The sequence below is a fragment of the Cetorhinus maximus genome, chromosome 2, assembly GCF_964194155.1.
Source record: "Cetorhinus maximus chromosome 2, sCetMax3.hap1.1, whole genome shotgun sequence".
NCBI lineage: Eukaryota > Metazoa > Chordata > Chondrichthyes > Lamniformes > Cetorhinidae > Cetorhinus > Cetorhinus maximus.
Window position 1 is genome coordinate 40,831,232 of NC_135880.1, and position 26,578 is coordinate 40,857,809.

The window sequence follows — 26,578 nt, forward strand, 5'->3', positions numbered from 1 at the left end:
GTATGCTATGGGGGACAGATTAGTAGTTATTGAGTGGCGTTGCCTGGATGTTACATGAGGCATCATCTTGAGAGATATCATTTGTCCCAGTTCTAGAACTACTTATCTTCCTTCTCCCACTAGATGCCCACAAAGGCCATGGAGATTTTTACAGCAACCTGCTCATCAATCCTCTTAGCCTAATCCAGGATGCATTTGGAGAAAAACAGGATTTTCTTTCTTTCCCTTAAATTATGACACAGAGAAAAAGAAACACAATTTCCACATATAATTTAAGCAAGGTTCAAAATAAAAAGCATTTGTTGCAGACTGTGAAAAGAATAGCAATGGCCTTAAAGAAGATATACACAGTCTATTGGGATGTGGGTGGACACGTGACAGATGAAATTTAGTTCAGAGAAGTGTGAAGTAATATGTTTTGGTGGGAAGAACAAGGAGAGGCAATATAAAATACAAACGTACGGACATACAAATTAAGAGGAGTGGGCCATTCAACCCCCTCAAGCCTGCTCTGCTATTTGACAAGATCATGGCTGATCTGAATGTGGCCTCAACTCTACTTTCCTGCCTATTGTGTTCTGTGCCCCCTAGTTCTAGTCTCTCCCCTAAGGGGAAACACCCTTTCAGCATCCACTCCGTCAAGTCCCCTCAGGGTCTTATATGTTTCAATGAGATCACCTCTCATTCTTCTCAACTCGAGTGAATAGAGACCCAACCTGTCCGACCTTTCCTCATAAAATACCTCTTCATCCCTTGAATTAGTTGAGTGAATCTCCTCTGAACTGCTTCTAATATAATTATATCATTTCTCAGGTATGGAGACCAAAGCTGTCCACAGTACTCCGGATTTGGTCTCATCAATGATCTGGACAACTGTAGCAAAACTTCCCTACTTTTATATTCCATTCCCCTTTCAATAAACAACAACATTCAATTTGTTTCCTAATCACTTGCTGTACCTGCATATTGGCTTTTTGTGATTCATGTACCAGGGCACCCACGTCCCTCTGTATCTCAGAGTTCTGCAATCTCTCTCCATTTAAATAGTACACTGCTTTTCTATTCTTCCTGCCAAAATGGACAAGTTCACATTTTCCCACATTACACACCATCTGCCAAATTTTTGCCTACTCACATAACCTTTCTCTATTCCTTTGCAGACTCCTCACAACTTACTCTTCTACCTACAGTCATCAGCAAATTTAGAAACCCTACATTCGGACCCTTTATCCAAGTCATTGATATAGATTGTAAATAGTTGAGGACCCAGCACTGATCCCTGTGGCACTCCACTCACCTCACCTTGCCAACCCAAAAATGACCCATTTATCCCTACTCTCTGCTTCCTGTTAGCTAACCAATCCTCTATCCATGCTAATATGTAACCCCCTGCACCATGAGCTCTTATTTTATGTAATAACCCAATCAAATGTGCTTTAAAAATCCAAGTACATCACATTTACAGGTTCTCCTTTATCCATGTTGCTTGTTACTTCCTCAAAGAAATCTAATAAATTAGTCAAACATGATTTCCCTTTCACAAAATCATGTTCACTCTGCCTGATTGCATCAGGATTTTTAAGTGCCCCGCTACAACCTCCTTAATAACAAAATATCATCATTTTCCCTATGACACATGTTGGGCTAACTGGACTGTGGTTTCCTGCTTTCTGTCTCCCTCCTTTCTTGAATAGAGGAGTCACATTTGCTATTCTCCGGTCTGATGAGACCTCACCAGAATCTAGGGAATTCTTGGAAAATTACAACCTATATATCTACTATCTCTGCAGCCACTTTTTTAAAACCCTAGGATGAAGTTAGTCAGCCTTCAGTTCAAATAGTTTCCTCAACAGCCTTTCCCTGGTGATTGTAATTGTTTTAAGTTCCTCCCTCTTTTTCACCTCTTGACTTACAAGTATTTCTGGGGTGTTATTTGTGTCTTCTACAGTGAAGACAGACACAATATTTGTTCAACACTTCTAACATTTCCTTATTTCCCATTATCAATTCCCCAGACTCATTCGCTAGAGGACCAATGCTCATTTTAGTTACTCTTTTCCTTTTTAAATTCCTGTAGGAACCCTTACTATCTGTTTTTTATATTTCTAGTTAGCTTTCTCTCATATCTTAATTTCTCCCTCCTTATTTTTTTGAGTCACTCCTTACTGGTTTTTAAGTTCTGTCCAATCTTCTGACCAACCACTAGTTGAATGTACCTTTGCTGAGCATTATGAATATCTGCTTAAATGTCTGCCACTGCATTGCTATTGGTGTACCCTTAACCTAATTTCCTAGCTCACTTTAGCCAGATCTATCTTCATACCAAAATAAAAGCAAAAAACTGCAAATGTTGGAGTTCTGAAATGAAAACATAAAGTGGTGGAAAAATCCGGCAGATTTGACAGTCTCTGTGGAGAGAGAAATAGAGTTAATGTTTCGAATCCAATATGACTCTTCTTTGGAACTGAGGAGAGGGAGAATTGTGATGGATTTTATGCTGTTGAAAAAGGGGGCAGGGTCAGGTGGAACAAAAGGGATGATCAGGATGGAGAAGGGCTCCCCCATCAGAATGGTCTAAGGACTCTGTTTCTTCCCTCAACAGAGGCTCGGAGAGTCCCCATCCACCACCACTCTCCTCTGCCTGGCTGAACTTGTTCTCTTAATTTCTCTTTTAGCTTGTCTCACTTCATCCAAATAAAAAGTGTGGCATGGGTACCCACATGGGCCCTAGTAACGCCTGTCCTTTTGAGGGGTACGTGGAACATTCCTTGTTCCAGTCCTACTCAGGCCCCCTCCCTTTTTCCAATATATCGAAGGCTGTTTCATTGCCACTTGCTGCTCTCGCCCAAAACTGGAAAAATTAATCAATTTTGCTTCCAATTTCTACCCTTCTCTCACCTTCACATGGTCCATCTCCGAGACCTTCCTTCACTTCTCTGTCACCATTTCTGGGGACAGACTGTCTACAAATGTTCATTATAAGCCCACTGACTCCCCAGCTACTTCGAATACACTTCCTTCCTACATTTCGACTACCCTTCCTGTAAAGGCTCCATTCCATTCTCCAGGTTCTCTGTCTCCGCCTCATCTGTTCTGACGATGCTACCTTCCACAACAACACTTCGGACTTATCTTCCTTTTTCCTCAACTGAGGATCACCCCCCCCCCCACACACACACACACACACACACACACACACACAACAGCGTGGTTGACAGGGCCCTCAGCCATGTCCAATCCATTTCCCGCACTTCTGCCCTTATCCCTTCCCCTCCGTTCCAAAACCACGATAGTGTTACCCTTGTCCTCACTTACCACCCCAATCTTCCTCTGCCCTTTCCACCACTTCCAGCATGATGCCACCACCAAACACATCTTCCCCTCCTGTCCCCATCAGCACACCGAAGGGATTACTCCCTCCACTACACCATGGTCCACTCCTCTATCATTCTCACTGCACCTTCCCATGCAATCGCAGGAGATGTAACACCTGCCCCTTTATATCCTCTATCCTCACTATCCAAGGCCCCAAACACTCCTTCCAGGTTAAGCAGCGATTTACTTGTACTTCTTTCAATTTAGTAAACCTATTTGCTGCTCACAATGTGGTCTCCTCTACATTGGGGAGACCAAACACAGACTGGATGACCACTTTGTGGAACACCTGCACTCAGTCCGCAAGCATGACCCTGACCTTGCCATTTTAATTCAACATCTTGCTCTCATGCTTACACTTCTGTCTTTGGTCTGCTACAATGTTACAGTGAAGCCTAACACAGACGAGAGTTCAACAACTTCAGGCCATGAACTCTGCCCTCCATTTTGATTTTTTTTTTTGCCACGTCAATCTGTACCTTGTTTTTGCTTTCAGACAGAGCTGACCTTTATTCTGCTATTATCACATACTCTGGACCTATGCTTTGTTTCTTTACTACAACTATTACCACTCCCTTTGTCTTTCATTCCATGACATCTTTGGTATTAAATCCCCTCCCAACTCTAACCCATCCCTGACCTTCCCTTTTGATCCACATGAGCCTCCCCAACTTTTTCAACAACATAAAATCCATCACATTTCTACCTCTCCTCAGTTCCAAAGAGAAGTCATATTGGACTCAAAATGTTAACTCTGTTTCTCTCTCCACAGACCTGAGTTTTTTCCAGCACCTTCTGTTTTCATTTGTCTTCAAACACTTGCCTTTATTTAAGTTGAAACCACTAGTCTTTGATCCAGTAATGGGCACAATTCTAAAGCGGGCGCAGGAACAGAGAGATCTGGGAGCACATGTGCACAAAATGTTGAAGGTGGCAGGACAGGTTGAAAAAGTAGTTGAAAAGACATATGGGCTCCTGAGCTTTATAAATAGAGACTTAGGGTTAAAAAGCAAGAAAAGCACGGCAATAATCATGGGTGATTTTAATATGCATATAGACTGGACTAATCAAATTGGCAAGGGTAGCCTCGAGGGAGAGTTCATTGAGTGTATTAGAGATTGTTTGTTGGAGCAATATGTTGTGGAACCAACCAGGGAACAGGCTATTCTGGATTTGGTTTTGTGTAATGAGATGGGATTAATTAATGATCTCATAGTAAAGGATCCTCTAGGAAAGAGTGATCATAGCATGCTAGAATTTCAAGTTCAGTTTGAGAGCGAGAAACTTGAGTCCCACACTAGTGTTCTGGAGTTAAACAAAGGTAACTACATAGGCATGAGGGCAGATTTGGCCCCAGTGGCCCGGGCAGGAAGACTACAAGGTAGGACAGTTGATGAACAGTGGTAGATATTTAAGGAGATATTCAATTCCTCCCAAGTAAAATATATTCCAAAGAGGAAGAAAGATGGTAAGAGGGGGAGAAAGCATCCATGGCTAAGCAAGGAAGTTAAAAATAACATAAAGGCAAAAACTAAGGCACACCAAATTGCAAAGGTCAGTGGCAGGCTGGAAGATTGGGAAACTTTTAAAGATCAACAAAGGGTTACTAAAAAAACAATAAAAAGAGCAAAGGTAAATTATGAAAGAAAACTAGCGCAAAATGTAAAAACTGATAGCAAAAGCTTCTACAAGTATATTAAATGAAAGAGAGTAGCTAAAGTGAATGTTGATCCCTTGGCGGATGAGACTGGGGAGTTAATAGTGGGGAACGCAGAAATGGCAGAGACGCTTAATCAATATTTTGCCTCAGTTTTCACGGTGGAGGACACTAGTACCACCCCAATAGTAACAGGTAGTGCAGAGCGTATAGAGAAACAGGAACTTAGAACAATCACCATCACTGGAGAAAAAGTACTGAGCAAACTATTGGGATTAAAGGGTGACAAGTCCCCAGGACCTGATGGCCTACATCCCAGGGTCTTAAAGGAAGTGACAGCGGAGATAGTGGAAGCATTGGCTATAATATTCCAAAATTCCCTGGATTCTGGAAAGGTTCCAGTAGATTGGAAAAATGCTAATATAACACCCTTATTCAAAAAGGTGGGGGGAGGCAGAAAGTAGCAAACTATAGACCAGTTAGTTTAACATCTGTCGTTGGGAAATTGTTGAAATCCATTATTAAGGAAGTAGTAATGGGGCATTTGGAAAGTCAAAATGAAATCCATCAGAGTCAGCATGGTTTTATGAAGCGTAAATCGTTTTTGACTAATTTGCTAGAATTCTTTGAAGATGTGACAAGCAAAGTGGATAATGGGGATCCTGTAGATGTAGTATATCTGGACTTCCAGAAGGCCTTTGATAAGGTGCCGCACAAAAGATTAATACACAAGATAAGATTACATGGAGTTAGGGGTAATGTATTAGCTTGGATACAGCATTGGCTAACCAACAGAAAGCAGAGAGTCGGGATAAATGGGTCTTTTTCTGGATGGCAAGCTGTAACTATTGGGGTGCCACAGCGTTCGGTCCTTGGGGCCCCAACTATTTACAATCTATATTAATGACTTGGATTCAGGGATAGAAGGTACTATAGCTAAATTTGCAGATGACACCAAAATAGGTGGGAAAGTAAGTTGCAATGAAGAAATAAGGAATTTACAAATGGATATGGACAGGTTAGGTGAATGGGCCAAAATTTGGCAGATGGAGTTTAACGGGGATAAGTGTAAGGTTATCCATTTTGGTCATATGAATAAAAAGGCAACTTATTATTTAAATGGAGAGAAACTTCAGAATGCCTCCGTGCAGAGGGATCTGGGTGTCCTCTTGCATGAATCGCTGAAAGCTAGTATGCAGGTACAGCAGGTAATAAGGAAGGCAAATGGAATTTTGGCATTTATTTCTAAAGGAATCGAGTATGAAAACAGGGAAGCGTTGTTGCAACTGTACAAGGCATTGGTGAGACCGCACCTGGAGTACTGTGCAGTTTTGGTCCCCTTACTTGAGGAAGGGTGTAGTTGCATTGGAGGCAGTTCAGAGGAGGTTCACTAGATTGATTCCAGAGATGCGGGGCTTGTCTCATGAGGAGAGATTGAGCAGTTTAGGCCTATACTCGATAGAGTTTAGAAGGATGAGAGGAGAACTAATTGAGGTATATAAGATGCTAAAGGGGATAGACAAGGTAGATGTGAAGCGGATGGTTCCCCTTGTGGGGCATTCTAGAATGAGAGGTCATAGTTTTAGGCTAAGGGGTGGTAGATTAAAATCAGAGGTGAGGAGGAATTATTTTCTCAAAGGGTCATGAATCTGTGGAATTCACTACCTGAGTGCAGTGGATACCGGGACGCTGAATAAATTTGAGGAGATAGACAGATTTTTAATTAGTAACGGGTTGAAAGATTATGGGGAGAGGGCGGCAAATTGGGAGTTGAGGCCAAAATGAGATCAGCTATGATCATATTGAATGACAGGGCAGGCTCGAGGGGCTGAACTGCCTAATCCTGCTCCTAGTTCTTATGTTCTTAAGTTATGATGAGCATTTATAAAACACTGATTCAGCCTCAACTGGAGCATTGTGACCAATTCTGGGCACCACACTTAAAGAACAATGTGAACACTTTAGAGAGGCTACAGGAAGGATTTACAAGCATGGTTCCAGGGTTTCAGCTATGTGGACAGATTGGAGAAGCTGGAGTTGTTCTCCTTAGAGAAGAGAAAGTTGAGAGGAGATTTGGTAATGGTGTCTAAAATCATGAGGGATTTAGACAGAGTAGATAGTGAGAAACTGTTCCTATTGATGGAATGGTGAAGAGCCAGATTAAAGATGATTGGTAAAAGAAGGAATAGCGACATGAGGAAGAAATTGTTTTTAACACAGTGAGTGATTAGGATCTGGAATTCACTGCCTGAGAGTGTGGTGCAGGCAGATTCAACAGTGACTTTCAAAAGGGAATTGGTTAAGCACCTGAACAGAAAGAAAATTGCTGGGCTACGGCAAGTCCAAGCAAGTAGAATTAGCAGAGTTGCTGTTGCAGAGAGCTGGCACGGGCATAACGGGTGGAATTGCCTCCTATGCTGTAATCAGTCTATGATTCTATACCTTCAGCCACATTCCCCAATCCACTTACTATTTGTGTTACCAATTTTCCTTCAGTGAAACAGTGCCAGGTATAGCACATTAAGTATAAATGCAACTTGTTTTTGAAGGACACTAGCACTTGTAGAAACCATTACTTAGCATGTAAACATGTTCAAAAAATTTAAATACAGTGCCTTTGTTTTTTAGTTCCATGGGCAACCTCTTTGATATCGTCATTCCTCACAAGACCTATGCAATGTCTAGTTGGTTTAAGGTGTATATATAGTAACAGCTTGTTTTTGACATAAATACACAATAAATTTTTAACAGGCACGATTTAAAGCAGCATAATTACCTTTCAAGGTGGGTGTCACCCAGACCAAGTGAGACCTGCAAAAAATGATGCCAGGAACTCTCAGAGAAAAGGATGGAAAGCAGGGCCCCCTGCTGGTACAGTTCAGTGCATTTAGTAATTCCTAATGCATTCAGCAATTTTTCTGTCACTTTTCCTATTCCAGGTATCTATAGATAAAAGTACCAAGAAAAACAAGTTTATTGATATGTATCTAATATCACAATAATAAGATGCATTTATATAGTGTCTTTAATGTAGTAAAATGTCCCAAGGAGCTTCCCGGGAGCATTTTCAAACAAAATCTGACACCGAGTCACATAAGGAAATGTTAGCAGTCAAAAGTTTGGTCAAAGAGGTTGGTTTTAAGGATCTTAAGCACCTTAGAAGAGGAAAGAAACACAAAGAGGGGGAGAGGTTTTGGGGCAGAATTCCAGAGCTTGGGGTCTTGGCAGCTGATCATGGCCACTAATAGGAGAGTGATTAACACAGAGGACACTCAAGAGGCCAGAATTGGAAGAATGCAGAGATCATGGAGGGTTATAGGGCTGGACAGGAAAGGGTGAGGGCACAGAGGGATTTGAAAACAATGATGTATATTTTAAAATTGAGGCATTTTCAGACCAGCAGCCATTGTAGGTCAGTGAGTCCAGTCAAGGTCCAGTATGAATGGGTGTTATTAAGAGTTAAGATTCAGACAGCAGGTTTTTGGATGAGCTCAGGTTTATGAAAGATGTAATTACAATTTACAGATATTATTAAAAATGAATTCCTTTTCCTTGAAACCCATCGAAATGTTCCTAAATTCTGAACGAAAAACGCTATTAACTAAAATCCTTAAAAATATAACTATCGTCTGTCACAAAAGAGAAACTGCCTGATAAATACTGAGACACAGCCAGGAAGTTCTGATGACTTCCTGAACTTTAATAAGACTTAACAGTTATCACAAAAGCAGAACAGAGGACTTAAACGGCTACCCTAAACTAATGGGAGATGTTGCTTTTTTTTCCCCACATATAACATATAACCTTCTGTTTGGATATGTTTTTAAATAATTATTTTGTTTAATTTTCTTTCATTTTCTGCCAAATTTTGCGCCATACATTTCTCTTCTTGAAAGGTACAATTCTACGGTTAGGGTTCACGTTGTAAGTTATTAAACTATATGGGGCATTGCTAACCAACACGATCTTGTCGTCACCTCAATGGCCACAGAAGTTCACAATGGAATGCCAACCCATGAAAGAAAGGTACACTCAGCTGATTTTTCCTTTCATTAATCCATGTGCAATTGCAATGTTCCTGTAATGTCTCAAACTCTAGTTGTCACATAAACTGAGCATATGGTCAAAGTGCAATTACTATATTAGGGAATGTAGAAATTTGGTATTGGTCCAAGTCCCAAAACACACATCGATTGCATGAAAACTGTTTTGCATCTCTGGAAATTCTACAGTATGGCACCTCTGTACACAGAAATGTCATTATTAATATATTACTAGTTAATCTTTCATGATGGTGCTAATATTAAGTCAGAGGATGTGATATTTTAGAAGATCGGGAACAATATACCATACAATATGTGGCCGTGTGTCCTTTAAGGCCAGAGAGCGTAATTGTTTTTAAATATACACACAGTTCATACAGAGGTCCATTAAGAGTCGTACAAAGATGTCAGCTCAAGACTGAGTGCAGTGAGACTAAGTGCTTAAATCTGGAAATTTGGTAAGTGAGGGAATTTTAAGGGTTGATATCTTTCAAAAATGAAGTCAAGTGTGCATTTAGCATTTAACTTAATTATAACAATAAATTGTAGCTTCTGTCAGTCTTAGTAACTGATAAACAAAGTCCCTGTCTAGAGGCACCTGCAGGATAGTTAATTAGGTAACTAGTTAGAACTGGCTCACTAGCCAGCAGTGACCCGACTCATCCGACTGGAATCTAGGCTAGTATAAATACAAGAAGTTTAACATGCACATAAAGTAAGTTGCACAAAGGTGCAGCTAGAAACTGAATACGTAAATCTGGGAATTTGCTATATGAGGGTATTCAGTGCAGTTAGGGAAGAGCTGCTGCCTGGTCTTTTACAAAAAGGAGTCATCCAAGAGAGGGAGCCAGAGACAGCAAGACCTAAAAGCTGAAGCCGAGAGGCATTAGTTAGGTGTACAGGTAGATAAATGATGAGTTTAGGATTTTTCCCCTTCCAAAATGGAGCAGTAATTTAAACCGGTACTGGGAAGATATAAGTAATATATTGACTGGGCGACCGCTTTGCAGAACACCTTCGGTCTGTCCGCAAGCATTACCCAGACCTCCCTGTCGCTTGCCATTTCAACACTCCACCCTGCTCTCATGCCCACATGTCCATCCTTGGCCTGCTGCATTGTTCCAGTGAAGCTCAACGCAAACTGGAGGAACAGCACCTGATCTTCCGACTAGGCACTTTATAGTCTTCCGGGCTGAATATTGAGTTCAACAATTTTAGATCATGAACTCTCTCCTCCATCCCCACCCCCTTTCCGATCCCCCCCCTTTTTTTCCCCAATAATTTATATAGCTTTTTCTTTTCCCACCTATTTCCATTATTTTTAAATGTATTTCCATCCTTTATTTTATCTCTACCTTTTAGCCTTTTTCGATTCCTTCACCCCACTCCCACTAGGGCTATCTGTACCTTGCTTGTCCTGCTTTCTACCCTTAATTGGCACATTCCTTAGATAATATCACCACCTTCAACACCTCTTTGTCCTTTTGTCTGTGACATCTTTTGGTTATCTCCACCTATCACTGGCCCTCTATACAGCTCTATTTGTCCCATCCCCCCTTAAACCAGCTTATATTTCACCTCTCTTCTATTTTTACTTAGTTCTGTTGAAGGGTCATTCGGACTCGAAACGTTAACTGTGGTCCTCTCCGCAGATGCTGCCAGACCTGCTGAGTTTTTCCAGGTATTTTTGTTTTTGTTTTGGTAAGTAATATATTAAATTTGTAGTGTAACAAGTTAAACTCCATAATATAATTATGAATAATCATTGAGTGATATTCTAAACTTGAGACCTAATTCGTTAAACAAATACAAAATAAAGATGGCAGGACAGGTGATGTGTTGCAGCTGTGGCATGTGGGGAGTGGACACCTGTATGTTCCACAACAACTACAGTGCTGTAGCTTGAGGAACATCTGCTCCGAGTTGATGAGCTGGAGCCTGAGCTTCGGATATTGGTGTGCATCAGGGAGGCAGGGAGGTTGTTATTCCAGGAGGCAATCACACCCTTAAGCTAGGTTCTTCATATTTGGTCCTTGGTCAGGGACAGGATAGTGTGACTTAAGAGAGGCAGGTCTAGGGCTCCAGAAGGTAGCAATGCTGGGGCCTCAATTGTCCTAGAAATTGTCAACAGGTTCAAGGTTCTTGCTACTTGTGTGGACAACAGCGCGGACTGCAGGGAAGATGAGAGAACCGACCAAGACACCATGCTGCAGGAGGCCATTCAAGTTGGGGGAGCAAAAAGGGAAAGTAGTTGTAGTAGGGGACAGTATAGTGAGGAGGATAGACATTGTTCTCTGCTACCGAGAGTGAGTCCAAAAGGTTGTGTGCCTGGCCGGTGCCAGCATAAAGGACATTCCCTCAGGGCTAGAGAGGAACTTACAGTGGGAAGGGGGGTATCCAGTTGTTGTGGTCCATGTGGGTACCAACAGCATAAGTAGGACTAAGAATGACATTCCGCTGAGGAAGTATGAGCCGCTAGGGACTAATTTAAATAGCAGAACCTCAAAGGTAATAATCTCTGGATTACCACCTAAACCACAAGTAAATTGGCATAAAGTAAAGATCAGAGAGTTGAATGCATGGCTCAGAGATTGGTGCAGGAGAAATGAGTTTTCATTCAAAGGACACTGGCAGCAGTACTGAGGAATGAGGGAACTGTACTATTGGGATGATCTTCACCTGAACTGCACTGAGACCAGTGTACTGGTGAATCATATAACTGGAGAGGTAGAAAGGGCTTTAAACTAAATAAAAGGAGGGAGGTTCATGTCAGGGGAGATTTGGAAAGTTAAAGAGAAAGCATAAGACAATAGTAGTGATGTGAGTGACAAGAGTGTGAAAAGAAGGGACAGAGTGTACAAACATAAGAAACATAGAAACTAGGAGCAGGACTAGGCTATTCGGCCCTTCAAGCCTGCTCCGCCATTCAATATGATCATGGCTGATCCTCTATCTCAATGCCATATTCTCGCTTTCTCTCCATACCCCTTGATGCCCCTAACATCCAAAAATTTATCAATTTCTTTCTTGAATATACTTAGTGACCCGGCCTCCACAGCCTTCTGTGGTAGAGAATTCCACGGGTTGACCACCCACTGAGTGAAGAAATTTTTCCTCATCTCCATCCTAAATGGCCTGCCCCGTATCCTGAGACTGTGGCCCCTAGTTCTAGACTCCTCAACCAGGGGAAACATCCTCCCTACATCCAGTCTGTCTAGCCCTGTTAGAATTTTACACGTTTCAATCAGATCCCCTCTCATTCTTCTAAACTCTTGTGAATACAGGCCCAGTTGAACCAATCTCTCCTCATACAACAGTCCTGCCATCCCCCGATAATAGCCTAATGAACCTTCACTGCACACCCTCTATGGCAAGTACATCCTTTCTTAGGTAGGGAGACCAAAACTGCACGCAATACTCCAGGTGCGGCTTCACCAAGGCCCTGTATAACTGCAGTAAGACATCCCTGCTTCTGAACTCAAATCCTCTTGCACCTGCCTATTTACTTTTATTGACTGGTGTACAAGGACACCCAGATCCCTTTGTACATCCACATTTTCTAAATATCACCATTTAAATAATACTCTGCCTTTCTGTTTTTCACACCGAAGCGTATAACTTCACATTTATCCACATTATATTGCATTTGCCATGTGTTTACCCACACACACAACTTGTCTAAATCGCCCTGAAGCCTCCTCATAACTCACAACTCTGCCCAGTTATTAGAGTAGGGAAAATTGGTAAAAAGACAATCGCAAAGGCTCTTTACCTGAATGCACGTAGCATTCGTAACAAGATGGATGAATTGGTAGCACAAATGGAAACATATGATACGATAGTCATTACAGAGACGTGTTTACAAAGTGACCACAACTGGGACCTGAACACACGAACATCCTAACATACAAATTAGGAGCAGGAGTAAGCCATTCGGCCCCTTGAGCTTGCTCTGCCTTTTGATAAGATCATGGCTCTGATTGCGGCCTCAACTCTACTTTCCTGTCTACCTCCTATACTCTTTGCCTCCCTTGTCAATCAAGAATCTATCTAAATCAATTGTCTCGATATTCTGAAAAGCTGTTTGGTTAAAAAATGGAGTGGTTCACATAAAATGGATTAATTGATATGAACTGTCCTGCTAAGTGTTCCTAACTACACTTAAAAAGTAATATATAGGCTGTCCTATATATGTGAAAGTCACCATATGAATCAAATTCTTTCATTTTGTTACCCTTTCAATCTTATCTTTTTCAAAGACACTAACCTGTCTTTTAAAAGCTATTATGAATAGTTTGTTTAACCTCTCACTTTATTGATCTTAAATTTCTACCCTCCAGTTACTGACTCAACAAACAATTAGTTTGTCCCTAATTACGTCAAAGCACTTCATAGTTTTTTTGAACGTCTCTATCGAATTTCCTGTTAACCTTCTGGGTTCGGATGGAAAAAGCCCAGTTTCTCGCATCCCTCTTAACTAAAGCCTCTCATCCAGTGTTCATGTAAAGCTGCACAGGTTTTCAGTCACGCAGCAACCCGAAAGGTACCATGTAGGCCTTCTGTATGTGCTCCATCACACAAAAAAATTTAAAGGGGCCGCGCACTGAATAAAAGGGTGACATTAAAGAGAGAACTCTCATCCCGAACAGGCCTTTGTTAGGTGAGTGTTGGTGATTTTAAGTATTAACCAAAGTCACTATACTTCATAGAAATTTATTTTATCTGAATCACTGAGATGTTTCTCAGGGAAGACCCAAATACATGCAGGTTTTTATTCAAAAAACAAGAAAATCTGTTGCCAAGCTTCAAACTTCTAAAAACAAAAATAAAGAAATAGTGAATGCCACAGAAGTTGTGCAGGCACCAGGAACTGTGCAAATAAGAACAAAATTTGAGGGTCACATTATGTGCATAATAATAACAGAAGTGTCCTAAAGAGGCAGAATCCCTCAGATTTCTCTCCTCTCTCCAACTGGTGACTTGGACTGTTCTATGTGGAGAAAATAAGTACAATGTACACAACAGATTACCTTTCTAATAGGCAAATTCTTTATGAAGTCCATCACAACATCTCTGTCTGCTGGAATTCGATACTGGCCATTTGGTTTGTTCATGTCACTGCAAACTTTGGACAACATCATGTTTGGTGCAATTCCTGGATATATCAAGTAAAACAATAAATATTAAATCAGTATTGCTATTTGCACTGAGCTGCTCTTAACTAATTATTCGTCATTTTAAGTATATTTGAAATGGTGTAATTTTGAGGGTACGGAAATAACTTCTTGTATCTAATCTGTTTTGCTCCTTCCTCAATCAAGAAGGGATGAGAGGGGTATAATCTCTAATGTCATTACACTTGGTGAAACCTAATTGATGTATCACAATGCACATTTTAGATGGATTACAAATGTTGCATTTTAATTTTGTTACTCCCATGCAGTTATATCCATTGCTTTATGGAAAAACGGACACTTGACTTTTAAAAACGGAATGGAAAATGGGCAATTGACTTTGAAACATGATGGAGTTGGGAGGTCAGGTGACCTTTCCTCCCTTCATGATTAAAAACGCAGGCCAATTTGTGGAAGAAAATCTGGGAAATTCTACTCATGCATTTAGGTGATGGAAACTAGTCTAGAAAATCGCTCTAGCCTTGTTAATTCTATGTTGTACCTACCTTTTGCATGAGATGATCTCCACTCCAGTTGGAAACAGGTCTAATTCTCACTTGTAGGAATTCAGCAAATTACCATCCACTGCATGAGCTGGCAGCCTGATCCACAGGTCCACTATTCTCTGGGAAAAGAGCCACCTCCTGACATCTAACCTAGACCTGGCCTTACATAACTTATAGATGCGATCACTGGTCCTCCATAACCTATTTAATCGGGCCAAACTAGAGCACAGTCTATTCCCGGCATCGTCTTACAAATTTTGATGAGATCACACTCATCCCATTCCTACTCTAACATCTCCGCCTTTGGCAAGCTACACTATTCCAAACAAGCAATAGCTAAAGTAAATAGGATGTTGGAGTGCATTCAGAGTAGAACTGATTATAATACAAGGCATACTATTCTGTAATAAAAACAGTAAATTCTGGAAAAACTCAGTAGGTCTGGCAGCATCTATGGAGAGAGATACAGCGTTAACATTTTCGAGTCTGCATGACTTTTCTTCAGAGCTTTTAGTACACTATTCTATCCTTGTGTAGGACGTTGGTCAGGCTTCACTTGGAACAGTGCGTCCTGTTCTGGTCTCATCTTATGCTAGAGCACAGTCTATTCCCGGCATCGTCTTACAAATTTTGATGAGATCACACTTAAGTCTACACTTGTCTGAAGAGTAGAGTCTTATTCTTCTAGCCTCTCTTGATAACAAAGATCATTTAAACTGGGAATTAGTCTATTGGCCCTCCTCTGCACTCTTTCCCAAACCTCACTGTCATTGGCCCAATTAAATAGGTTAGGGAGGACCAGTGATCACATCTATAAGTTATGTAAGGCCAGGTCTAGGTTAGACGTCAGGAGGTGGCTCTTTTCCCAGAGAATAGTGGACCTGTGGAACAGGCTGCCAGCTCATGCAGTGGACGGTAATTCGCTGAATTCCTACAAGTGAGCATTGGACTTGTTTCCAACTGGGATGGAGGTCATCTCATGAAAAAGGCAGGTACAACATAGAATTAACAAGGCTAGAGTGATTTTCTAGACTAATTTCCATCACCTAAATGCATGAGTGGAAGTTCCCAGATTTTCTTCCACAAATTGGCCTGCGTTTTTAATCAAGCTTTTTGATCTCCCCAGAAGATCACGGGGTTTTGGGTGGGGTGGAGATTGTACATAATGTTTGTGTGGGTCAAGCAACCACCAGGTCCTCCCTAACCTATTTCTAACTTTATGTTAGAGGGAAGGTGATTGATGAAGTGACTGAAGATGGGCTAAGACACTGCCCTGAGGAATTCCTGGAGTCATGTCTGTCAATGTTAATTACATTGTTAAGGTTTGTTAATGTCAATTACATTATTAAGGGAAACAGGTGATGGGTATTTGAACACATATAAATAGGGGGTCCCTTTAAGAGGCTGTCAGTTTGGTTAATTTGTTTATTTTGATTCATTAGTCTGATTAACTTCACAGGTGCTCAAAAGAGTAAAAATGGGGGATAGCTGGGACACTGGGAGGGGGTGAGGAGCGTTGACGCAGAACTAAGTCGATAAACTCTCTCAGCAAGGAAAGACTCTGTGTCTTAGTTTTGACTTCACCATCTGGCGTGGATCCTGCTAACAATGTTCTAGAGCCCCAACAACCACAATGCTATTCTTTCGTGCTAGGTATGACTTCACCCAGTGGAAAACTACCACTACTTCCCGTACTATGTCAAATGCTGCCTTGTTGTCAAAGGCTGTCACACTCACTTCACCTCTGGTATTCAGCTCTTTTGTCTATATTTGGCTCAAAGCTGTAATGAGGTCTGAAGCTGATTGATCCTGGTGGAACCCAAGCTGAGCATTATTGAGCAGTTTGTGCCTCTTGATAACACTGCCGATAATATTTCCATCACTTGGCTGATGATTGAGAGTAAACTGCTGGGCAGTAATTGGATTGGACTTATCCTGCTTTTTGTCAACAGGACATTTTTTACAACCATTACTGAGACTAGCTTTATATTCCAGATTTATGAACTGAATTTAAATTCTACCAACTACCATGGTGGGATTTGAACCCAAGCCCCCAAAGCATAAGCCTGGGCCTCTGGATTATTATTTGAGTGACATTATCAGACGTCACTGTCTCCCGAAACAGTATTGTAACAGTTTGTTTAAAAGAGCAGTTAGTTCTGGAGCAAAAGTTTTCAATACTACAGACAAGATTTGGCTGCATCCAATGTGCTTAACTGTTTCTTAATATCTCTTTGTTCACACGTCAACATTGCTGCCTGTGGGTGTTTGCCACATTTCCTACATTACACCAGTGACTACACTTCAAAAATACTTAACTGGTTGTAAAGCTTTGGGATGTCCTGAGGTCATGAAAGGTGCGACATGGATGTAAGTCTTTCTTTTTCCAAACATTATTTCCACTTGTTAGAATGTTACAAAAGTAACTTTGTTATTTTGCAAACCCATGATGCATTTTTTTCTAATCCTTCTTGTTTTTACTTCTGTTTTTAGCTCTGAGAAAAGGCACCACCTGTAACATCTATTATCTTTACAGATGTTCAGATGCTGACTGATCTGCTGTGGATTTCCAACATTTTCTATTTTTTGTGGCAATTTAATGAAGTTACTTCCACATCCAAGGTGGAGATATGGGATAAAGTTGAAGTAAAAGAAATGATAAATACAATGTTTTACCTGCACTTGCTGTTAATTTTGTCTTCTGTTCAACCCTGAAACGTATTTCTCTAACAGCCTCCTCTGCTGTTACCCCAAACACAACTTTTTCTTTCTGCTGATGTAATTCTTTTTCATTGCTTTGCAGATGAAGATCTGTCTGTTGTACTTCACAATGGACTGACCCTTGCTGTGACAATATGGGAGGGCTGTCTTCAAAAAGTAGTGGTGAAATGTCTTCCAAGTCTTCAGAGGGTGGCTGTAAATCATTTCTGTTCTCTTTTACTGCATCAATATTTAAAAAAAAGTCAGTGTAAATGTATATGGATTTCAGAACCTCGTTTAAAATTGCAGGGTCCCATTCCCTTATGCAAAATCAATATTTACATATAAAAGTGAATTGCTTACTTTGAATTTCTATTATTGATCAGATAATTTATTTTGCTCTTTATAAACCATTATATCCATCACTTAGTGAACCAGACCAAATATACAATAGTCACTGGTTAGTTGATGTAATACTTTACTCTGTTATTGCTTATTTAAAATCAAAAATGCTGAAAATAAACAACATGACTGCCAGCATCTGGAAAGAGAAAATTTAGGTTAATATTTGAGGTGCAGAGCCTTGATCGGAATTTGAAATATTAACCTATAAATTTTGCCTTTGTTGGTCCTGCTGTATACTTCCACTACTTCTACACTCATTGTTACGATCCCAGCTGATGTTAATATTGGAAATGTCAGATTCCAGAGTGAAACATGGCTTAATCGATCCTAATTCTTTTTTTAGATATGTGGAGGGGAGTTACTGATCAAATTCACAGGAGTTTGCTGATGAACTTTTAATACAAAGAATAGAATAACTATTAAAACAAAAATGAACTATATTATATCAGACAAAAATATTGGAAAAATCTCAATACAAACACAAGACAACGATTCAAATTCCCACCATTCCTTTACCAAAGCAACATCTTTACAGATACGTAAACCAGTGAAGTACCACCACTGGCTTGACACAAAGGCTCCTTGCTTGGGACTGGAACAGTTGCAAATGGTTTTCTTCTGGTGAATTCCTGAGCATTCACTTGATGCTTCTCACCCAACTCATATCTGTCCCCGAGATACCCAAAAACCGCACTCTAAATTCACTGTTTCTTCAACTGCTGAGCAAACAAATGAGTTCCCTAAACTAAGTCTTCTCGTAGCACCTCTGCTAAACTAATCACTTTACTGAGCCCCATAATTGATTACTCAGTTAACTACTGTCCCACTAGCTTGTAGTTTTTTTCCTTCTCAAAAAGCTTCAAATCCCTGTTTTCCTACTCTGACACACACTGAACTCTCTCTCCACTCCTGTCTTTTTCTGTTTCTGTGTTACTGGATCATTGTTGCCAGGCAACAGTAAAGCTTTTTCTACTTTTTATTTGTTTTGTTTCCAAAGTCACCGAATTTTAACCCCTTTCAATCCATCTCTTTCACTTCAAAGGTTGTAAAACCTCATTAAAAATGTATATATACAACAAACTCAAAAGACCTAAAACCTCTGCTGAAGAGTCATACGGACTCGAAACGTTAACTGTATTCCTCTCTGCAGATTCTGTCAGACCTGCTGAGTTTTTCCAGGTATTTTTATTTTTGTTTTTGTTTTGGATTTCCAGCATCCGCAGTTTTTTGCTTTTAGCTTATACCTTAAAATGAGATGCCAACCTGGTGAAGCTACAGCACAAGCCTACTTGCAAACAAACTGAGGATACAGCATGCGATGGGCAAAGCCAAGCAATCCCACAACCAACGGATCAAATCAAAGCTCTGCAGCCCTGCCATGGATGGTGGTGAACAATTAAACAACCAACTGGTGGAGCAGTCTCCACAAGTATCCCAACCTCAATGATGGGGGAGCCCAGCACATCTGTGCAAAAGACAAAGCTGGTACAATAATTTCATGGTTATCGTGACTGGGACTAGCTTTCAATTCCAGATTTTGTATTCATTAATTAAATTTAAATTCCACCAGATGTTGTGCTGGGATTTGGACCATCTTCAGCCAGAAGTGCAGAGAGGATGATCCATCTTGGCCCCCTTCCATTTTGATGAAAGGTCGTTGATCAGAACGTTAACTCTGTTTCTCCCCAGAGATGCTGCCTGACCTGCTGAGTATTTTTTGTTTATATTTCAGGTTTCCAGCATCTGCAGTATTTTATTTTGTACCATTTGTATCACCTTCTCTATGACAGTAGTACATCCTTTTGTGTTCAGGCCAGTTCTGCCTTTGTTGTAAATGTTCTGTTATATCCAAGTAGGCTTCATCAAGACTCAATGGAAGGAAATTGGGGTCATAGTCTACCAGTATTTCTTGTACCTGTAACAAAAAAGATTTTGAAAATATTTTAAAGCTTATAAAGACTCTGATAAGCAGCAAAACTGTACCACAGTTACAATGCATAATACATCACATTTTTCCATCAAAATGCAATGAAAGTTTTATACTCCACATTCCATTTGGCAAACAGCAGCTAGTTACAGATTGAAAGAGAAGAATAGCCTGGGGAATATTTTCATGACAAAAGAGTTTCCCTACATATATTATTTACAAGAAAATTAAGAATCCATGCCCTGCCTGGTAACAGTTTCAATTTAATAACTAAGCTCCCTCTTGTACTCCTCATATTTCAGGCCTCCACTAATGGTTCAAGCTGACATAGTGGGCAGAATTTTCGGATCCCCACCCTGTTTGCTGCAATAGCACGCCTTCCATTTCGATCTTCTGGAAGTAGGTCAATTAAGTACCTGCCATCAATTAGGGACAGCAGGTGGCCTGAGGAGGCGGGAGGTAAATTCAGCACATTCCATTGCAAGGGCAGCTGGCAGGCTTCACTGTGTCCACACAGTGAGGGTGCTGCTGGGTAGAATGCAGGAGTGGGGGAGCTACAATGGAGGCATCACCAGTCTGACAGGAACAGCTGCTACTGCATTGCCCTTCGCAATTTCTGAGACATCAGGCTCCAGAAGCTCCTCATGCAACGGCATGCCTTTGCCACCGAAAGACATTAGCCTCAGCATTTTTTGCTGTCAAAGGTTGGAAAACCTCACACTGCTCTGACCTCCAACTGTGCAGCTGCCAAGTTGCACATCCAGCTTGGAGCCTGTGCAAGTCTGGGGCAACTGTTGGTGGAAGACAGCAGTTAATTGTTTAATTATCCACCTCAATTAGCTTCCTGCCACTCCCGAGAAGGTTGCCGACATCGGACTCAGCCCACCCCTGGGAAAAGCGGCGGGAGGTGAAAACACGTCAGCAAACCAGCCTGATCCATTGTTCTCTAATTTTGCTTCTCTTACCACCTCGGGCCTAGAAACACCTTGTAAAATTCAGCCCCGTATGTTCACCACCATCTTCTCACACCAAATGCAAGAGTTATGTCCATACGTACTTTAATGCGGTGCAAATAGAAAGGTTATTTTTATTCATTTACGGGATGTGGGCCTTGCTGGCTAGGCTAGCATTTATTGCCCATCCCTAACTGCCATTGAGATGGCAGTAGTGAGCTGCCTTTTTGAACCGCTGCAGTTTCTGCGGTATAGGTACACCCACAATGCTGTTAGGGGGGATTTGCAGGATTTTGATGCAGCGACAGTGATGAAACAGTAATATATTTCCAAGTCAGGGTGGTGAGTAGCTTGGAGGGAAATTTACAGGTGGTGGTGTTCCCATGTGTCAGCTGCCATTGTCCTTCTAGGTGATAGTGGTTGTGGGTTTGGAAGGTGTTGCCTAAGGAATCGTGGTGAGTTCCTGCAGTGCATCTTGTAGATGGTACACACTGCTGCCATTGTCGGTGGTGGAGGGAGTAGATGTTTGTAGAACGGGTGCCAATCAAGCTGCCTGCTTTGTCCTGGATGTTGTGGGGCTTCTTGAGTGTTATTGGAGCTGTACTCATCCTGGCAAGTGGAGAGTATTCCATCACAGTCCTGACTTGTGCCTTGTAGATGATAGACAGGCTTTGGGGAGTCAGGAGGTGAGTTACTCACTGCAGGACTCCTAGCCTCTGACCTGCTCTTGTAGTCACAGCATTTATATGGCTAGTTCAGTTCAGTTTTTGGTCAATATTAACCCCCAGAATGTTTATAGTGGGGGATTCACTTATGGTAATGCCACTGAATGTCAAGGGGCGATGGTTAGGTTCTCTCTTGTTGGAGATGATTATTGCCTGGCATTGGTGTGGTGCAAATGTTACTTGCCACTTGTCAGCCCAAACCTGGATATTGTCCAGGTCTTGCTGCATTTGGGCATGGACTGCTTCAGTATCTGAGAGCTGCTAATGGTGCTGAACATTGTGCAATCATCAGTGAATATCCCCACTTCTGACCTTATGATGGAAGGAAGGTCTTTGATGAAGCAGCTGAAGATGTTTGGGCCTAGGACGCTACCTTGAGGAACTCCTGCAGTGATGTCCAGGAACTGAGATGATAGACCTCCAACAACCACAACCTTCTTCCTTTGTGCTAGGTATGACGCCAACCAGTGAAGATTTTCCCCCCGGTTCCCATTGACTCCCGTTTTGCTAGTGCTCCATGATGCAACACGCAGTCAAATGCTGCCTTGATGTCAAGGGGGTAGTCATTTTCAACTCACCTCTGGAGTTCAGCTCTTTTGTCCACTTTAGAACCAAGGCTATAATGAGGTTAGAGGCTGAGTGACCCTGATGGACCCCAAATTGAGCGGCAGTGAGCAGGTTATTGCTAAGCAAGTGCCGATTCATAACACTGTTGATGACCCCTTCTATTACTTTACTGATGATCAAGAATAGACCGATGTGGTGATAACGGGCCAGGTTGGATTTGTCCTGCTTTTTGAGTACAGGACATACATGGGCAATTTTCCACATTGCCAAGTAGATGCCAGCATTGAAACTGTACTCGAACAGGTTTGCTAGGGGCACAGCAAGCTCTGGAGCACAAGTGTTCAGTACTATTGCCAGAATATTGTCAGGACCCACAGCCTTTGCAGTATCCAGTGCCTTCAGCTGTTCTTGACATCACGTGGAGTGAATCGAATTGGCTGAAGACTGGCATCCATGATGCTGGGGACCTCTGGAGGAGGCCAAGATGGATCATCCACTTGGCACTTCTGGCTGAGGATTGTTGCAAATGCTTAAGCCTCATCTTTTGCACTGTTGTGCTGGGCTCCTCCATCATTGAGGATGGATATATTTGTGGGCCCTCCTCCTCCAGTTGTTTAATTGCCCACCACCATTCACAACTGGATGTGCCAGGACTGCAGAGCTTAGATCGGTCAAATCACTTAGCTATGTCTACCACTTGTTTCTTATGCTTTGGCACACAAGTAGTCCTGTGTTGTAGCTTACCCCATTTTTAGGTATGCCTGGTGCTGCTCCTCGCCTGCCCTCCTGCACTCTTCATTGAATCAGGGTTGATCTCCTGGCTTGGTGGTAATGGTAGAGTGGGGGATATGCCAGGCCATGAGGTTACAGATTGTGTTCGAGTACAATTCTGCTGCTGCTATGGTTCACAGCGCCTAATAGGTACCCAGTTTTGAGTTGCTAGATCTGTTTGGAATCTATCTCATTTAGCAAGGTGGTAGTGCCACACAACACTTTGGAGAGTAACCTCCATGTAAAGACTGGACTTTATCTCCACATGGATTGTAAGGTGGTCACTACCGATACTGTCATGGACAGGTGCATCTGCAGCAGGCAAGTTGGTGAGATTAAGGTCAAGTATGTTTTTTCCTCACCACCTGCCGCAGACCCAGCCTGGCAGCTATGTCCTTTAGGTCTTAGCGATCTCGGTCTGTGGTGATGCTAATGATCCACTCTTAATGATGCACATGGAAGTCCATTCTGCACCCTTGACACCCTCAGTGCTTCCTCCAAGTGGTGTCCAACATGAAGGAGTACTGATTCATCAGCTGAGGGGCGGAGGCGGTACGTGTGTTATGACACAGCTGTTGGTAAAGGCTGAGTTGAGGCAAACTTTAAACAACTGTCGTAACCTATATTTTCAATTGTTATGTTTGAGATGGAGCTTGAATTCAGAGATGGAAGCCACCAAGCCCCAAGGGGTATGTTATATAAATTAAATTAAATACTTATTACCAACTCATATGCACTCAAAATAACCTTTTTCACCACATTATAATTCATCGATATCTCTTCAGACAGCGAAGCATATACCTCATGCACTCTACCCAGCAACTTAGACTGTAATAATAACGTCCAGTACTCCTGTGGCCATTTCATCTGTTTAGCTCTCTTCTCTAATTAAATAAAGAATGCTTCAAAATCTTTTTCCTCAAACTTTGGAAGAGCTTGTACAAATCTCAACATCTCCTACTGGGTTTTAGGTTAAAGGTTTTCTCATCATCAGAACTCGCCTCAGAATCCGATATCTCTTTTTTAACTTCCAGCCTTTTAAGCAGGTATTCTCTTTCTCTCTTTCCTGAAACCCCAATTCCCGCTTCCTTTCTTTCTCCTGCCTTTATGCTTGCTCCCTTTAATTGCCATTTCTCTTTCCTTTGCTTCTAATTCAAGTTTTTTCAGTTCCTTTGCTTGATCAAATTCAAGCTTCTTCATTTCAAACTGAAGTCCCACTACCTCCAGCTGTGACTTACTCGTGTCAAGTATCACTTCCAACTGTAGATGCTGTTCTATACTTTAATTATATCTGATTTCCTAACCCCTGCAGGTAACCCCAATTTTAACTCATATGCCAACTCTATTAACTTACTCTTGATTATTTTTTGCAATCCAATCAGAGTTATATCTTCTATTCCTAGGCAAGTGTCAGCAATTGCCAAAGCCATCTTGCAGTCTCACCACTTCTAAAAAACCTCACCAATTCCTGAATTCAAAGTGCTTTCTGTACTCGTAACCTTAAGATTCACCAATTCCAAACCAATCAAGGAATTACAAATATTATCCCGCCAAGAGCGCCCACTTGTTATGACACAGCAGTTGGTAAAGGCTGAGTTATTTAAAATCCGAGAGAAACTTTAAACAACTGTCATAACCTATATTTTTAATTGGCATGTTTGAGATGCAGCTCTGAATACAGAAATGAAACCACCAAGCCTCAAGGGGTTTTTATATATATTAAATTCAGCATTTATTAATTTAACAAGAAGTTAAACACACACATGTGTCTACAAATTACTACCATAATAGCTATTAAACAAATCTCCAAATTAATCACTCCCAGGTAAATCTTCCCCAAGGCAACAATAACCCAAACACAGGCAAAGCACATTTTATCTTACAAATTCAAAATGAGGTTCAATTTGGTTCCTTTGCACCATTGCAGGCTTACAGGTGGCTTAGATCTTACATGCCTCTGACTTACAAACACAAAACTCTTTTCTGTATATACCTAGCCTTCCCTTTGAATGCAAATCCTCATTGTATCACCAGGCCCTTTGAACTCCACCACTTCCAACAATAAAATCCCTTTCATAGAATTTTATTAGTAATATAAACAAATTGCTTGGTGTCTCCTAGCTACGTGCAAGATTACACCCCCAGTCTTTGAATGGTTTATTCAACAAAATGCAAATGTATCCTCTACCTTACTGTTTAACATCTCAAAACTACTATACATCAAAGCACGCAGACTAGCTGGCTTTGATCCAATTAAGACACATACACTCACACCCACAGACTACAAAACCCTACTACAAGTCCAATTTAAAATAATTTCCAATACTATATATATTAATATCTTCATGACAATGTGGTAATCAGCAGGCTTCCTTGCCGATATTTGATCTGATGCCATGAGACTTCATGGAGGCTGGAGTCGATGTTGAGGACTCTCAGGACAACTCCCTCCTAACTGTATACCACCGAGCTGCCACTTCTGGTTATGTCCTGTTCTGCCAGTGGGATGATGATGATGGTGTCTAGGACATATCTGTATTGTTACATCAGGCTGTTGTTCGACTTGTCTGTGAGATAGCTCTCCCAATTTTGGCAGATGTTAGAAGAACTTTGCAGGGTTGAAAGGGCCAGGTTTGCCATTATCACTTCCGCTGCCTAGGTCAATACTGGGTGGTCCGTCTGGTTGACTTTTTAGTGGTTTGATACAACTGAGTGACTTGCTAGGTCATTTTAGAAGGCATTGAAGAGTCAACCATATAACTGCAGATCTGGAGTCACATGTAAGCCAGACCAGGTGAGGACAACAGATTTCCTTCCCTAAAAGATATTAGTGAACCAGATAGGTTTTTATGATAATCAACAATGGTTTCATGCTGATCTTTAGACTTTTAATTCCAGATTTTTTTATTGATTTAAAATTTGAACCCGGGTCCCCAGACCATTACCCTGGGTCTCAGGATTACCAGTCTAGTGACAATACCGCTATGTCACCACTTCCCCTTAAAGGTATCACGAAACAGACTATATTGTAACTCTATAGAAAATATAGCAATGGATGTTTGATTTAGACTGTACTGATATGCAGGAAGAAGCACACTAAAGGAAGAATTATCATAATATATTGTAATTATTATATTATCTTCTAGAAACAATAAATACAGGACAGAATTAAGTGTCACATGAACAAATGCACGTTAATTAAAGAAAGCCAGTGTGGATTTCTTAAGGGAAAATCATGTTTAACTAGCTTGGAGATTTTTGGAGAGTCAACAGAGAGGGTTGATGAGGACAATGCTGTTGATGTGGTGCACATGGACTTCCAAAAGGCGTTTGATACAGGGCCTCACAACAGGCTTGTGAGAAAAGTTATAGCTCATGGAATAAAAGGGTCAGTAGCAACATGGATTCTAAATTGGCTGAGTTACAAGGAACAAAGAGGAGTGGTTAATGGATGTTTTTCAGGCTGGAGGAAGGTTTGTAGTGGAGTTCCCCAGAGATCAGTGTTGGGACCCTTGCTTTTCCAGATACACACTAATGACCTAAACCTTGGTATAGAGGGCACAATTTCAAAGTTTGTGCATCATACGAAATTTGGAAGCATTGTGAACTGTGATGAGGATAGTTCAGAATTTCAAAACGACATAGACAAGTTAGTAGAATGGGCAGACAGGTGGCAGATGAAGCTCAATGCAGAGAAATGTGAAGTGACTCACTTTGGTAGGAAGAACATGGACAGACAATACTAAATAAAGGGTACAATTCTAAAGGGGGTGCA

At 41.3% G+C, this 26,578-nt stretch overlaps 1 protein-coding gene across 2 annotated transcripts in view; it reads right to left on the bottom strand.

Moving 5' to 3' along the window:
* The window catches only part of polk (polymerase (DNA directed) kappa), a 110,543-nt gene that overhangs the window by 22,768 nt on the left and 61,197 nt on the right, over nt 1–26,578 (bottom strand). For both annotated transcript variants that reach the window (XM_078563629.1, XM_078563639.1), the window contains exons 6-9: nt 19,637–19,775; nt 17,432–17,695; nt 14,106–14,230; nt 7,809–7,975 (exon numbers count right to left, since the gene is read on the bottom strand). In XM_078563629.1, the coding sequence (XP_078419755.1) occupies nt 7,809–7,975; nt 14,106–14,230; nt 17,432–17,695; nt 19,637–19,775 (695 nt within the window). The remainder of the gene's footprint in view (nt 1–7,808; nt 7,976–14,105; nt 14,231–17,431; nt 17,696–19,636; nt 19,776–26,578) is intronic.